The 16,718-nt window shown below is 36.5% G+C and overlaps 1 protein-coding gene across 1 annotated transcript; it reads right to left on the reverse strand.

Moving 5' to 3' along the window:
• Window positions 1-2,440: 2,440 nt before the first annotated feature.
• On the reverse strand, window positions 2,441-3,114 carry LOC129903703 (uncharacterized). Its single transcript, XM_055979249.1, has one exon. It carries the CDS (start codon window positions 3,038-3,040, stop codon window positions 2,441-2,443), a length of 600 nt encoding a protein of 199 aa, XP_055835224.1. The 5' UTR covers window positions 3,041-3,114.
• Window positions 3,115-16,718: the final 13,604 nt, after the last annotated feature.

Consider the following 16,718-nt stretch of genomic DNA (forward strand, 5'->3'; position numbering starts at 1 on the left):
CATCACCTTTACTTTCTCTTGACTTTGTTGTTTCCTAGATTCTATTATTTCTTATTGCTTTGACTTTTCAAGCTTAATCAATCTATGATGCCTCCTGGGTACCTATTGTTTTGGTACTCATACTACACTCTACATCTGTGTTTGTTATGTAGGTTTGAGCACTAGTTATCAACGTTGATTTAGCCAGTTGCAGTCTACATCAGAGGCGAGGGTGAGCACTTGACATTTTGGGAATTTTCTGTCTCCATCTGTATATAGTTGACTAGTTTTTTACTTTTTGAGACAAGTCTTATTTTAGTGGTCCACTTTTGAGACTTGTATCTTTTTTTGATAGTATCTCTATACTTGTGATTTTCAGGCTCTGGGAGAGATCGTACTTTATTGTATATATTTGGATTTACTTTCGCTTATTTTTATTGTTCTTATGGTTGTTTAATTATTGTTTAGTTTCTACTCTTAATCTCATTAATCACAGTTTCGTGATAAGGTTGGCTTACCTACTAGTGGGTTATAGTAGGTGTCATCATGACTCAAGGTATCAGATCATAACAGTAAACCCACTAAATTTATTAAAAGTGTTATTCGGAAACTTGATAGAATTAATTTGTGAGCTATCAATTTCTTTCTGAAATCTATCTACAAATGATTAAACAGTTGGCAAACTCCCTTTCTTCTTCATTCTTGTGCCAATCTTTCTCTATATCTTTCTCTGTGACTTATCAAGTATGAAAAATATTTTTTAAAAAAAGTAATTGAATCTTCAACTTATTTGAAAAGAAATTGAATTTTGTGGCTTGAAAAATAAAGTGTTTTGGGAAGAAGATGAAGAAGAAAGGGGGTTGGGCAGGGGTGGGGCCAAATAAAATGATGTTGATAGTTTCAATTTTTTCTTTTTTTAAAAAAAATTGGTAGAAAATGTATTTGAAATATTTTAAACATAAATATTATTGTTTTTACAATTTTGGGGTCCTAGTACCACGTTTTATTTTTTAATTCATCATTTTTTTCATGTCACCGTGAGTGTATCGCAGATTGTTCATATTTTTTGCTGATAATCAAAAAAGTCTAATAGGAACAATTTTTGAATGATTGAAAGTGTTCAATAGGTACTAGTATTAATTAAGATGTCTAAGTGAATTAAGTAAAACAATTTTATAGATACTAGTATTAATTAAGATGTCTAAGTGAATTAAGCAAAACAACTTTAAAGGGCCGTTAATGACTTAAGCATTTATACTTGTTAACATGATGAGATTAACTAATATGCACCGACTGAGTGTAAGATTTTTTACATAATTAGGTATAGTTTATTGGCAATTGCCAGTTACCAACCATTCTAATTTTGAACTTTTTTTTCTCACTCTCTCTCTCTTCACTCCCTCCCCTCTGGAATTTTCTCTATATATATAATATATATATGCTTCAAATCTATTTTTATGCTCTGTTTCTCATCTTGGCTTCCACTATCCTTCCAACTCGTTAGTTTTAATTTAAACACAAGTGAGACTTTGTCATATCTGATCTCTCTCACCTTGTAAATGTTTATTTAGTTTGTGTTTAGACGTGTAATATGAAGTCTTTGAAATTATGATTTTAAATCAAAATTTGGATATGAGATTTGGAATCATGAATACATTTTAAACCTCAAATTCTCCAAAAAAGCATAATATGAAATTTCAATGTGTGCTTTAATTTTTTTAAATATAAAACTTTATTCACAAATTTATTTTTTATAAAAAAAATCATCATATTTGATTTTTACAAAAGGATATACATATGTAGCATAAATGGAGCAGCATAAAGAGCAAAGAGTGGTGATTGTAAACTTGCATGGTATTGAAAAGGCGGTAATAAAGAAGAGACAGTTGAAGGACTGAAATTTTATGTTTAAAAAGAGCTATAACCTAAATTAAATTGAGATACAATAAGTGTAGTGTTCAAGTTTCCTTAAACTACAACAACAACAACTCCAGTATAGAAATAAATTTTAAAATTATCTGATTGTGTAAAAAAATATCTTACACCGTCAAAGTATATTATTTAATTTTTAACACGATATATATGTGCAAAGTAAGTACGTACACTAAATTATTATTATTATTAAGAATATTATTAGCTTTGAATCGAGATCATGCCTCAACCATTTGATGATATTTTCTCTTATGCCAATGTTTTAGTCATGCACATGCATTTCTGCTATGAATGTAAGCCGCTAGGATACTATTACCAAGAGAAAATATAGAATTATATTTAACGCGCAATTTTCATATACCTGGAATATTTGGATATAATGAATACTGTAGTATACTCAAGATGAATGATGTGAATCTTAAGAAGAATTCCATAATAACCACAATTAGTATATGAAGATAACAACTTCCATTTTCCTGATCACTAACGAATTTGGCAATGAAAATTTACCTTCTGCAGATACATGTATTTAACAGATTTCTTGAGGTTCTCCAAGTTGGGCCTTTGTCTTAGGGGAAACAAGAGTGGAAGCCATTGAATGTGAATTTGATCTTATAAATGTTAAATCCAATCTCTGAAAAGTGGAATCTGATCTGGTTCGACGATGTAATTTAGGACGTTTCTCCACAATCTCAATATCCCACAAGAGTTTTTCGTGTTTCCTATTAGTATTAGGAGCCTCATGTGTAATTGAGTTTCTCCATGGTGGTAATCCTCCATTAGGTCGAAGGTAAGTCCCCCAAAATGATTTGAGACGTACCTGAAATCCATCCCTTACGGCTTCCCATTCCGTTGATGGGTAGTTCTTTTCTGGAAAATCTGTTTGGATCACTTTCTTTCCAGCAACACCTGGAATGAATGGCGTGTTGGTAGCTGTTAGATATTTCCCATAACAACTCTTGAGACGAAAGGCGTCTTCTCTTCCCTCAACAAATTCCACATTCCAAACTGAATCTTTATTTGATCCTTTGCGTCTTTGTGTCACAAATTCTTTATCATCCATCGCTATTAGGTACTTGTCTTTTCGATTTCTAAGCCGGACGCTCTCCGCCCCTTGGAATAGTTCCATCTCATCAACAGCTAATTAATTCATATCATGTAATTCTAGACCACAAACAACATATGTACGGAAAATCATCAGATTAATTTGTTGATATGCATACCTGAGTTAATGCAAGAAAATTGCAACTTTAATTAATCGGTAAATAAGGGTTTTGATGAGGAGAGAAAACATGCGATTTGACAGATCTTGAAAGATAAATTTTTTTCCAATTAAGTCTTCCAAGATAACTTATACGTTAACAAATTATTGTTCCGCATAAAGTTAAATCTAATATATATATGTATGTTTAAAATAGAATTTCAATTGTCTTGACTCAATGGTTGATATCTTCATATTTATTTACCAACTAGTTTACGTGTATTTTGATTCTTTTTGTACAATTTTGTTGAATAATAATGTGAGAGGTTATTAATTACTAAAACTTATTTTACGTAACAAAGTAAAAATGAAATAATAAAAGTACAAGTTCTCTTGTAATAAATAAATATAATCCTTAGGCCAATGACTTGATAATTTAAGTTCAAGCTAGTATATTAGATATTGACGGATTGCCGAACCTGAACCCACTAATATAAGAAATCAAACAATTAGTAACTTTTGATTTATGAAGTACAAACATCTAATTTAATTCCTACCCACAAATAATAAGTGAAATTTTAATTTCAATCGCGAGCAGTAACTATTAATATTTTAATTAGTATTTCAAAATAATTTTATTAGCATTAGTATGGCCTACTCTATATATAATAGAGTAATTCAAATAACATGTAGATTACAAAACAAATACACTTCATACGTAATACTGAATCAATAAGAACAAATATTCAAATAGAAGTTCATTTCAAAATAACATAAAACTTTTCGAACATATGATTAATTTACCTCGTAGTAACTTTGAAACAAATAAAACTTCCTCATATAATTCACCAATAAATAGTAATATTCTTTCTAGCTACTTGTGATCCTTTCAATACTTTTTGTGCATTTAGTTATAGTATGGTCTTTATTGTATTTTTTAGCTGTGTTTGTGTCTTTCTTAACTAATGTAAATGCTTCATCACAGCATGTGTCATCTATCAGTTTTCATCTTAAATATGCATAGTAATTATACAAGTTCAGAATTGAGATCCCTGGTTAGTACTTCAGCAGATAGTATGAATAGAGCACGTGATAAAGGATCCCCTATTTGTGTCACGCTCCGAGTCTACATTCTAGGCGTGGCAGGCATTCAAAAATCATTATTGATCCCAATTAGTGAAACCTTGGTCTGACTGACTACTGAGTGGAAGAATTAACATGAATATAAAAGCTTTAAAAAGGTGAACATTAAAATCAAGTAAATAAATCTCATGCACTGTCTAAAACCCTTTTGAATATAATATGAAATAATGTTTAAAACATCTGAAAGAAATATTGAACTGACTCTCTAATTTTATCCATGAAGCCTCTACTAACTAAAGATAGGTGCCGGGACAAGACAGGTGGCCACTCGAAATGAATTATTAATATTGAAATCATAAATGTGAAAGACTCCTCTGAAAGCAAGGAGGTATCACCAAAAAGCAGATGAAATAATGTATCGACGGAGCGCCTATTGATGATCCTGAGCATCTATATTTGCATCATGAGATGTAGTGTCAAAGATGACCATATATGAAATATACGGTATATAATAAAGCTGAATGAGACAATAACTAAACTGAAAGGAGTATTGAAAATAACTCTGGAGGTCTCACCAAAAGGTAGATGAAATAATAGTATCAATGGAGCGCCTGTTGATGATCCTGAGCATCTATATTTGCATCATGAGATGATGTAGTGTCGAAAGAAGACCGTATATGGAATATACGATATATAATAAAGTTGAATGAAACAATAACTAAACTAAAAGGAATATTGAAAATAACTCAACTGAAAGTAAAACATGAATGTATGTAAAAACATGTAAAATGTCACGATCCAAATTCGGGTCATGATGGCGCCTACTATAACCTCCGAGTAGGCAAGTCAAACCTAAGTCAAGCAGAAGTCAAAATTCAATCTAATTAAATAATTAATTACATAAGAAGGTGGAAGCAAAAAGAATATAACGAGAGAAAAGTCAGGCCAGGGTATAGATATGTAAATATGATACAAAATATACAAAAGGCCCAATAGTGATAAAAAATGATGAGCTAACACTAGACCAAACCCCAGACCTGGTGTCACCTATACAGGAGCTACTAAGTACAAAAGCTAACAACATATATAAATATACAACGTAGAAATGACTGTCCTAAATACAAAATATAAGTCAGAGCAAAAGAGGGAATGTAGCAAGTCTCTGAAAGTTGGGAGCTCACCACAATTCGGATCCGGCATAGCTACGAATGATTGGGCATGCGTTGTGGGTGGCTCGAACTGAGAGCTGCATCAAAAAGATGCAAAAGTAAAGTATGAGTACCAAAATATGGGGTACTCAGTAGGCATCATAGGCAGACCGAGCTCAGAAAGAATAAATACATAATAAGTAGCACTATGGTACTAACAATAATAACAGAGAAGCATAGCACTATGAAAACTGGGAAAAATAGTGCGGAAAGATCATAAAGTAGTAAAATAAATCCAACCAAGTAGGAAAATCACATTAATAATCTCAACCCGCAAAATATCGAATGAGTGCATGAATATAAAGTAGTAGATATGGATCAATATCCCCAACAGTATCATGGAGCGCTCAGAATAACCCTTGAGCTCATTCATAGAAGGGCCGCCGAATCATACCTCGAGCTTATCAACATTGAAATAATAACCCAAAATATGTATCAACGGGCCGCCTGAAATTCACACCTAGTGCTTATCAAATGAAATAAAGTGTAGCCCAAAGTCAATAAAAGAACCACCTAAAATAATACCTCGAGCTCATCAATAATAAAAAATGTCATAAATAAAATATCACCAGTATTTTCTTTAATATTTCTTATACTTATTCATCAGTCAAAAGTCTTGAATCTTAACTTTTATTCTTTCTTTTAAAAGGATTTCTTTAACACCACTGGGATAAATGAGACAAGCAGTATGTCAAAATCATAAATTACTCAAGTTGAGTAAAAATTTGGTCAAAGACACCAAATCACTAACCTGATACTCCGGTGAACCAAAAGCACGGCCTCGGACCCAACATTTCAATATCAAAGCCAAACAAGACACAATTATAAGCAAAAATTCACAACAAGTGACAATCAAAACCAAACAAGTCGAACCACAACATCCTAAGTTCAAATCACCTAGAATTGAGTTCTAAGGATTCTAACCGATGTAAAATAAGTCAACATATTACCTACACTAAGGATCTAACGATTAAAACCCCAAGCTTGTCACTAATGATGATCATTGACTCTAAGTGGATCCATGGGATATCAGAACTTAAATTAATAACCTAATCATGCGTCACTACTCAAAGTCTACCAATTCTAACTAACCCAAGTCTAACAAGAATAAACAATAACCTACCTCAAGACGGAACCGCACCCAAACCACCAAACTTGAGCCTTTCCTTTGTGGACCACCTCCAAACGATGCTACTCTATTAAATTATCGAAGATCACATCAAAACAAATCCAACAATACCCATATTATTATAATTTAAAAACGAAACTAAAATTGGGTCAAAATTGGACATTGGAACCCGCATAAGAAATTGAAAAACTAACTAAAATTGAAAAACTAACTCCGTCATAAGGTCCCAAATAACTCAAGGAATGTTTTCCCCAAAATGGGCACATTCTGAGTACTAAAAGAGCTCAAACAACTCCACCAAATTCTAGCCCTAGAATAGTTCAAAAATTTCAAGAAACAATGAAATCATGCGAAATTTATGAGGTTTTTAGGAAGAGAAAGGGTTCTGGAATGTTCCCACGAGAATCTCTAATGCACCGAGCGAGAATCATCAAAAATGGACAAGAGGAGCTCTCAAAATCCCAAAATTACTAAGTCCTGCAATGGGACGTAGCTGCTGGAAATGGGCATTTAATTTCTCCCAAATCAGTTAAATTACCCTTCACAATCGCGAGGTCCGATCCAGCTAACCCATCACAATTGTAGTTTTCATTCACGCGATCATGATGCCCAGGGTCTTAGACCTTTGTGATCGCAGACACCTAGGTCGCGAACGCGAAGAGTAAAAGCTCTTGCACCAGCAGTTTAGCTGGTGTTGAATTTTGGAGAATTGGATTTTCCTCTGATGGGAGTCCAAAATTCAATCAAAACTCTGCGAATGCAAATGGACTATGCTACCCAACCAGAAATGGCATTCCGGACTTAATAAAATCGACGAATTTTCCAATGGAGCTCATTTTGTTGAAATGTGACCAAACTCAATACTTTTCAAAGAAAGTATTCAAAAAGCACAAATGGCCTAAAACTCATTTCGAGCACCTCGGAAGTCGAAACAAAGGTCGTTCTAGACCAAACTCGGTGTTCTAAAGCTAATCGTGCTAATGAAATTTTCATCCGAGTGCATTTTCTCGAAATATTGACATAAGTCAAACTTGGCCAAAACTTTAAAGTTAAAATGACAAATCACACAAACTCAAAATGAAGACTCCAAAACCCAAAACAACTCTCCTTCTAAACCAAAATGGACCTTATGGAGCTGATAAAAATGAAAGAATTCTTATATGACACCCGAATCTCCGAATGTTGACTAAAAGTCAACTCGTTCATACCTTAATCCTCAAAAATAGTCAAACCACCTGAAAATTCAATTGAATACCTTGGGGAGCGTTCAACACATCCCAATTTCACGCAAGAGACATAAAGAAGCTATGGGAAAGTTAAAATATTAAAAACACGCAAAGGCACAAAAATGACCTTAGAAGTTATTACAACATCCACTACTAAAACGACTTTCATCCTCGAAAGTCAAGAAAGAAAGGTACTTGGTTGCTCAAAAAGATAAGGATATCGGGTCTGCATTTCTTGCTTAGTATCCCAAGTAGCCTCCTCGACCGTACGATGCCTCCACTAGAATTTCACCGATGGAATCTCCTTAGACCTCAACTTCCTAACCTGTCTATCTAAAATAGCCACAAGCTCCTCCTCAAAGGATAAAGATGTCACGACCTAACCCCGTGGGCCGTGACTGGGGTCCAACTTGGACCCCCGTATACGTAAGTTTCAAATATAACCAAATTGAGCTATGGGTAATGTGATAAAAACCCCCCAAAACCTAAATGGGTTAAAACTTTTTCATGTTCATGTAGCCTTCTTTATTCATATCGTATCATGGAAGAGAATGCAAGTCGACAAGAATGCCATAACGTAAAAACATTTATAATGTGCCGTATAGTCACAACCGACATAAACTCATGAACAACCACCACATATATGTATACAGACCTCTAAGAATATTATGGTAATATATGACAGGACAGGGCCCCCACCGTACCCCTGAATAAACAAATACATATATACACCGATGGACCAGTACAAAAAAACTAGGCTCTGGAATAGTGGAGCACCTCCAATCATAGGTGAGCGGAAATCCTGAGCTGGTGGATCTCTGAAATAAACGTTTGTACCTGTGGACATGAAACGCAGCCGCCTGAAGAAAAGGGGTCAAAACGATACATGTACTGAGTATATAAGCATAACATAACTGAGATAACAACTGAAACAGGGATGCAGGAAACCAAGTATAGTATTTAATAGGATATTGTACCTGTACCTCACAAAATAAACTCGTGTATACCATTATCACGTATCGTATCTGGCCCGCTCGGGGACTCGGTATTACAAACACATCATCTATCATGATAGGCATATATATACTATTAGCGCTGTAGAACGTACAACCCTATCCATGTATATAGCAAGCACATGCTGAGGAACGACCGCCCAATCCACATATCGTGTAATAATGCCGAAGAATGACGGCCCGATCCATATATTACATAATGATGCCAAGGTATGATGGCCCGATCCATATAATGCATAATAATGCCGAGGTACGATGGCCTGATCCGTATAATGCATAACCTATCGTGGAACGTACGAACTGATCCTTACATAGCAAAATATGCTGAGGTATGTTCGGCCCGATCCATATATATCATAATACATATACGTGCACAAAAAACTCTGTAACATATCAAACATCCCTTAGATATCATTATAAAGCATGTTCAAGAAACCCTAGTTATAGGAGCTTACACATCCCAACCCTATTCAAACTATAGGAGGCTTAAGGGTCGTAGTTCAACTACTTCAAAGCCTTTATCATTCAAAAGTGGGTACAAGTCATGAGTTACATCCAGAATCTATAAATGGGGATATATCATAATCCATGTCCTATAGCACCTTTAGTCTAGTCTTTTTAGAAGAAGGAAAATACAAGCTTTACATGCACCACTTCCTATCACATGGAAGACTTGAAAAGTAATGACTCAACTTGTTACAGGAGTTCTAATCAGTAGGAAGTGAACAAGATTCTTAACTCACCCTCAGAGTTTTAAGAGTGGAATAACTTCAAACTTCATATAAATAATACTTACATCTAAGTCATGCCAAAAAAGAGGAAGAATAACTTCACATACACTACTTCTCAGCATATAGAAGACTTGAGGAATGGAAGCTTAACTACTTTAAGAGTCTTAACATTCAACAGTGAACATGAATTATGAATCATGAATCATGTTCAGAGCTCATGAATAGAGTTACCCCAAGATTCATACACATATCACTTGTCACGTAGATCTAATAAATGCCAAAAGAAGAAATAGCTTTATATACTTATGTCAAAAACATGCCAAAAGAAATGTTTTACATACCTGGTCTGGACTTCTCTTAATCACGTCCACGTCGTCATCCTCCGAACCTATTTAACATGGAAGAAATGCAAGTATCAACAACCTTAACTTTTCAGTGCCCTCAGTTGCACATTAGTATTCATGGAACCTATTTCCTTATTCGTCTCCTCTACTAGTTCTTTAATTAGTTAAGGCGTTAACGAAAATTGGGCAGCACCTCCCCTATAATGTGCCCTATCCAAATTTCCAATTTTACTCCTAATACCTACAACTAACCAACAAAAACAACCTGCAACATATTTTTAAGTAGTTCACATCAACAATATGCAACATAATCTCCAAACGACTCGCTTGGAGCTACGATATCATAATAGGGTGTTTAACCTTTATTTTATAACACCTTTAATTATACGAAATGAGGGGTCATATGGCTGAAACCAGAAGCACCCTTACCCCTTTTAGAACATATTTACGCCCTGCAACAAAACACCACACTCCTGCAGCAGCACCTCACAAGAGCAACACTTTATTTCGACGATAATTCACCTCTAGCGACTCCAATTTAGTTTGTTTCAAACGTCAAGCGTTCCTATGATATTTCCACATTTACAGCCACCTATAGCGCGTGTAAAATTCTCCATAACAACACCATAAAACTCAAATTGAAAGAAGAAACTTTACCTTACCCGAAATTGGCCAAAACTGCCAAATTGCAATTCGGAAACTTTTCAAACTTGCTCAAATCGCGCGGACTGTTTATTATCTGTTTGGTGCTACTACAAGCCATGATTTTTCATTATTAACACCTTAATATCATTTCCAAAACCTTACCAAAACTTGGGAGAATAAAACCAAGCCATACCTTAAAAACGGCTTCCCAAACTTGCCGAAAATTAACTTCGAAAACCCCCTTAATGTGCTGAAAGTTGCAGACTGTTTGTGCCACTTCTCCGCTGCCCCCAAATTGGAATTTCTTTCTATAACACATAATTATAAAACTTTTATATACCTTAAATAACTAATTCACGGAACAAAAGTTGGGGGCTCACCTTTTGGAGACCAAACCCGTAACCCTCTCTTTTTGGCTTTCTAAGTGTTCCTTCAACTTTTTCTTGTTTGTTCCAAGTGTAAAACTGAAACCATGGTTCCGTAGGCATCCTAATACACATATATACACCTCCACATATTTAAAGAACACTGTATATACTTAATTTATGGAGCACAAGTGGAAGCTTACCTTTGTTTTCCTTGTTGCCGCCATAATACTCTCTCTTAGTCTTAGGTTTGTTTTTTTTTCCTTTTTTCACATTTTTGGCTGAAATTTTGGATAAGTAAATGACTAAGAGTAATTTTAACATGTATATATGGGCTGACTTGGAGGTGACACATGTCAGCCCCTTAGGGTGACACATGTCGAGCCATAATTAGCCACCGTATCATACTGCCAACTAGGGGCTGCCACATGGCAGTGGGGTCCACCCCTAAGAAGGTGGGTCACCTACTTGACCCCAAGAAGGTGGCTCACCTGCTATCTTGAGGTGCTGCCACCTGTCGCTTCTTCATTGGCTACCACGTGTCATCTTTTTCCCTTCCTCGTGGGTTCGTAATCTCGTCTTATTTTATGTACTTATGTAATCCATGCTATGTAAGTTTGATATATACTTAAGTATCTCAAGTGCATATGAATTTTAACTTAGTAGCTTATGTAGGTAAATTGAGTCCTACGACTCATTTCTTAGCCTCCAACTCTTTCCGGATTCTCACAACTCTATTTCCAATCTTCCCTCTCACGAGGCATCACATCCTCCCTTCCTTAGAGTTATTTGGTAACGTGATAGAAAATAGTGATCACATGGCAATTTTCAAGAAGCTTACGAATACATCTCAAGGTATAGGAGTACGGAATATAACATCATTCCCCCCTTGAGAACATTCGTCCTCGAATGTTAACTTGTCTTATATGGTTTCAGGGAGATTTTGGGCGTTCTCTATAAAAATCGCCATCTGCTCCATTTAGGAGTTCAAATTACCCTTGGATATAGGGAACAAGTACGAGTATCTTTCCTTGATCTCTTTTTCGACTTCTCAGGTCATCCCCTCCCTTTGTTTTTGTTTTGCCACACTTCTTTGACGGAAGTCACGTCCTCAATTCGTAACCTTTTAATTTGCCAATCCAAGATGGCGATAAGTTTCTCCTTATAGGATAACTCTTCCATTTCATGGACTTCATTTATGGGACATACCCTGGGTGGATTACCAGTACATTTGCGAAGCATCCATATTTGATAGACTGGGCGTAGGGTTCCCGAATCAGGTGGTAAGTTCAATTTACAAGTAACTTTGTCTATCTTACGAGCAACTTGATAAGTTCTAATGTAGTTTGGGCTAAGTTTCCTTTTCTTGCCAAATCTTATTATTTCCTTTTCCTGTTCTAGGAGAATTTCGACAAAGTTTCCTCTATATTTCGTAACTATCCCCAAAACCTGTATGCAGGAAATACAAATAATACTCACAGGGCCAACATATATATTCATGTCACATCACAGCCACACAGGGCTTTCAATATCATCTCATATCACAGCCATACAGGGCTTTCAATATCAATAATAGTATAAAAATAATAGACTTACCTCGTATGTCCAACTTTGAACTGCATCTGTTACACTTCCCTATCTACTTTTCTTTCAGTTTTCAACTTTATATTTCAATCATACTTCAATACCTTACCTGGTACATATATTTTGTGCCTTGGCTTACCTGCGTGCTTGGTAACTTCCAATATCATCAGTCACTTTCTTCTATCAATGCTGTCCTTTTGCGGAAATAAGAGGTTAGTATAAAGAATTTCACCTTCTATGACTCGGCTCTATTGCACGATCCTTAGATATGAAAGAAGAGTAACATCCTAAATATCATGTAGCCTCCTATTTATAGATGTGGCGCGCAACACACCGATAAACAACACTCTACTAGACATGGTCTGCAGACAACCCAAGGACGAATTGCTCTGATACTACTATACCTCCACCTTACAAAATAAAGTCCTGTATACCATTATCACGTACCGTATCCGGCCCGCTCGGGGACTCGGTGTTACAAACACATAATCTATCATGATAGGCATATATATACTATTAGCGCTATAGAACGTACAACCCTATCCATGTATATAGCAAGCACATGCCGAGGAATGACGGCCTGATCCACATATCGTGTAATAAGGCCGAGGAATGACGGCCCGATCCATATATTACATGATGATGCCGAGGTACGATGGCCCGATCCATATATTCAAGAAACCCTAGTTATAGGAGCTTACACATCCCAACCCTATTCAAACTATAGGAGGCTTAAGGGTCGTAGTTCAACTACTTCAAAGCCTTTATCATTCAAAAGTGGGTACAAGTCATGAGTTACATCCAGAATCTATAAATAGGGATATATCCAAATCCATGTCCTATAGCACCTTTAGTCTAGTCTTTTTAGAAGAAGGAAAAGACAAGCTTTACATGCACCACTTCCTATCACATGGAAGACTTGAAAAGTAATGACTCAACTTGTTACAGGAGTTCTAATCAGTAGGAAGTGAACAAGATTCTTAACTCACCCTCAGAGTTTTAAGAGTGGAATAACTTCAAACTTCATATAAATAATACTTACATCTAAGTCATGCCAAAAGAGAGGAAGAATAACTTTACATACACTACTTCTCAGCATATAGAAGACTTGAGGAATGGAAGCTTAACTACTTTAAGAGTCTTAACATTCAACAGTGAACACGAATTATGAATCATGAATCATGTTCAGAGCTCATGAATAGAGTTACCCCAAGAATAAAACACCTACCACTTGTCACGTAGATCTAAGACATGCCAAAAGAAGGAATAGCTTTTAATACTTATGCCAAAAATATGCCAAAAGAAAGCTTCACATACCTCGTATGGACTTCTCTTAATTACGTCCACGTCGTCATCCTCCGAACCTATTTAACATGGAAGAAATACGAGTATCAGCAACCTTAACTTTTCAGTGTCCTCAGTTGCACCTTAGCATCCATGGAACCTATTTCCTTATTCGTCTCATCGACTAGTTCTTTAATTAGATAAGGCGTTAACGAAAATTGGGCAGCACCTCCCCTATAATGAGCCCTATCCAAATTTCCAACTTCACTCCTAATACCTACAGACAACCAACAAAAACAACCTGCAGCATATTTTTAAGCAGTTCACATCAACAATATACAACATAAGCTCCAAACAACTCGCTCGGAGCTACGATATCATAATAGGGTGTCTAGCCTTTATTTTATAACACCTTTAATTATACGAAACGAGGGGTCGTATGGCTGAAACCAGAAGCACCCCTACCCCTTTTAGAACATATTTAGTCCCTTCAATAAAACACCACACTCCTGCAGAAGTACCTCACAAGAACAACACTTTATTTCGATGATAATTCACCTCTAGCGACTCCAATTTAGTTTCTTTCAAATGTCAAGTGTTCCTATGATATTTCCACATTTATAGCCACCTATAGGGCGTGTAAAATTATCCATAACAACACCATAAAACTCAAATTGAAAGAAGAAACTTTACCTTACCCGAAATTGGCCAAAACTGCCAAATTGCAACTCGGAAACTTTTCAAACTTGCTGAAATTGCGCGGACTATTTATTATCCGTTTTGTGTTGCTACAAGCCATGATTTTTCATTATTAACACATTAATATCATGTACAAAACCTTACCAAAACGTTGGAGGATAAAACCAAGCCATACCTTAACAAACGGCTTCCCAAACTTGCTGAAAATTAACTTCGGAAACCCCCTTAAAGTGCTGAAAGTTGCGGACTGTTTGTGCCACTTCTCCGCTGCCCCCAAATTGGAATTTCTTGCTATAACACATCATTATACAACTTTTGTATACCTTAAATAACTAATTCATAGAACTAAAGTTGGGGGCTCACCTTTTGGAGACCAAACCCATAACCCTCTCTTTCTGGCTTTCTAAGTGTTTCTTCAACTTTTTCTTATTTGTTCCAAGTGTAAAACTGAAACCATGGTTCCGTAGGCATCCTAAAACACATATATACACCTCCACATATTTAAACAACACTGCATATACTTAATTTACGGAGCACAAGTGGAAGCTTACCTTTGTTTTCTGTGTTGCCGCCATAATACTCTCTCTTAGTCTTAGGTTTGTTTTTTTCCTTTTGTTCACGTTTTTGGCTGAAATTTTGGATAAGTAAATGACTAAGAGTCATTTTAACATGTATATATGGGATGCCTTGGAGGTGACACGTGTCATCCCCTTAGGGTGACACATGTCATCCCCTTAGGGTGACACGTGTCGAGCCATGATTGGCCACTGTATCATGCTGCCAACTAGGGGATGCCATGTGGCAGTGGAGTCCACCCCCCCAAGTAGGTGGGTCACCAACTTGACCCCAAGCAGGTGGGTCACCTGCTTGCTTGAGGTGCTGCCATGTGTCGCTTCTTCATTGGCTACCACGTGTCATCTTTTCTCCTTCCTTGTGGGTTCGTAATCTCGTCTTATTTTACGTACCTATGTAATCCGTGCTACGTAAGTTTGATATATCCTTAAGTAGCTCTAGTGCATACAACTTTTAACTTAGTAGCTTACGTAGGTAAATCGAGTCCTACGACTCATTTCTTACCCTCCAACTCTTTCTGGATTCTCACAACTCTATTTCCAACCTTCCCTCTCATGAGGCATCACATCCTCCCTTCCTTAGAGTTATTTGGTAATGTGATAGATAATAGGGATCACATGGTGATTTTCAAGAAACTTACAAACACGTCTCAAGGTACAGAAGTACGATACATAACAAAGGACTCGTCAAACTGAACTGAATCCCACTAAAGCACGTGAGACTCATCTGGGGCGTACCATCGCAACATAGAAACATGGAACACAAGTTGAACATCTGAAAGTGTTGGTGGTAAGTCCAACTCATAATCTACCTCCCCTACCCATCTCACGATCTCAAAAGGGACAATAAAATTGGGCTAAGTTTATCCCTCCTCCCGAATATCATTAGACCCTTCATGGTCAACACTCATAGGAATACCCGGTCCCCAACTATAAACTCCCAAGGCCAAACCATCTGATCAGTATAACTCTTTTGCCTATTCTAGGTAGTACGAAGCCTCTCCTAGATCATACGAACTCTACCCATCCACTCACGCAACAAATCGATGATCTAAGGCCTACCCTCAAAAGCATCAAACCAATCTATTAGGGAGCGACATCTCCTTCCATACAGTACCTCAAAGGGAGCCATCTCAATGCTCGAATGGTAGCTGTTATTATATGCAAACTCTTCCAAAGCCAAAGACTGATTCTACTGACCCTAAATTCAATAACATAGGCTAGTAGCATGTCCTCCATGAACTGAATACTCCTCTCTGACTACCCATAGGTCTGGGTGGAAAGCTTTACTGAGCTCAACTCGGGTACCCAACTCTCTCTGAATAGACCCCCAGAAATGAGAAGTGAACTGAGTACCACGGCCTGAAATTATAGATATTGGCACCCCATGCAATCAAACCATTTCTCAGATATAAATTTGAGTCAATCTCTAAGAGGTATAGGTAGTTTGGACTGGTAGAAAGTGAGCAGACTTAGTCAATCGATCTACAATGACCCAAAAAGAATCAAAACCTTGGGAGGTACATGGAAAACCACTATAAAGTCCAGAACTATCCGATCCCACTTCCACTCTGGAATGGGTAGTCGCTGGGTCAAACCATCTGGCCTCTGGTGCTTGAACTTAACCTGATGATTGTTGAAGCACCTATCCACAAAAGTTACAATATCATGATTTATCCTAAACCACCAATAATGCTACCGTAGGTCATGATACATCTTTACT

This window comes from Solanum dulcamara, chromosome 9 (genome assembly GCF_947179165.1).
Source record: "Solanum dulcamara chromosome 9, daSolDulc1.2, whole genome shotgun sequence".
Lineage (NCBI taxonomy): Eukaryota > Viridiplantae > Streptophyta > Magnoliopsida > Solanales > Solanaceae > Solanum > Solanum dulcamara.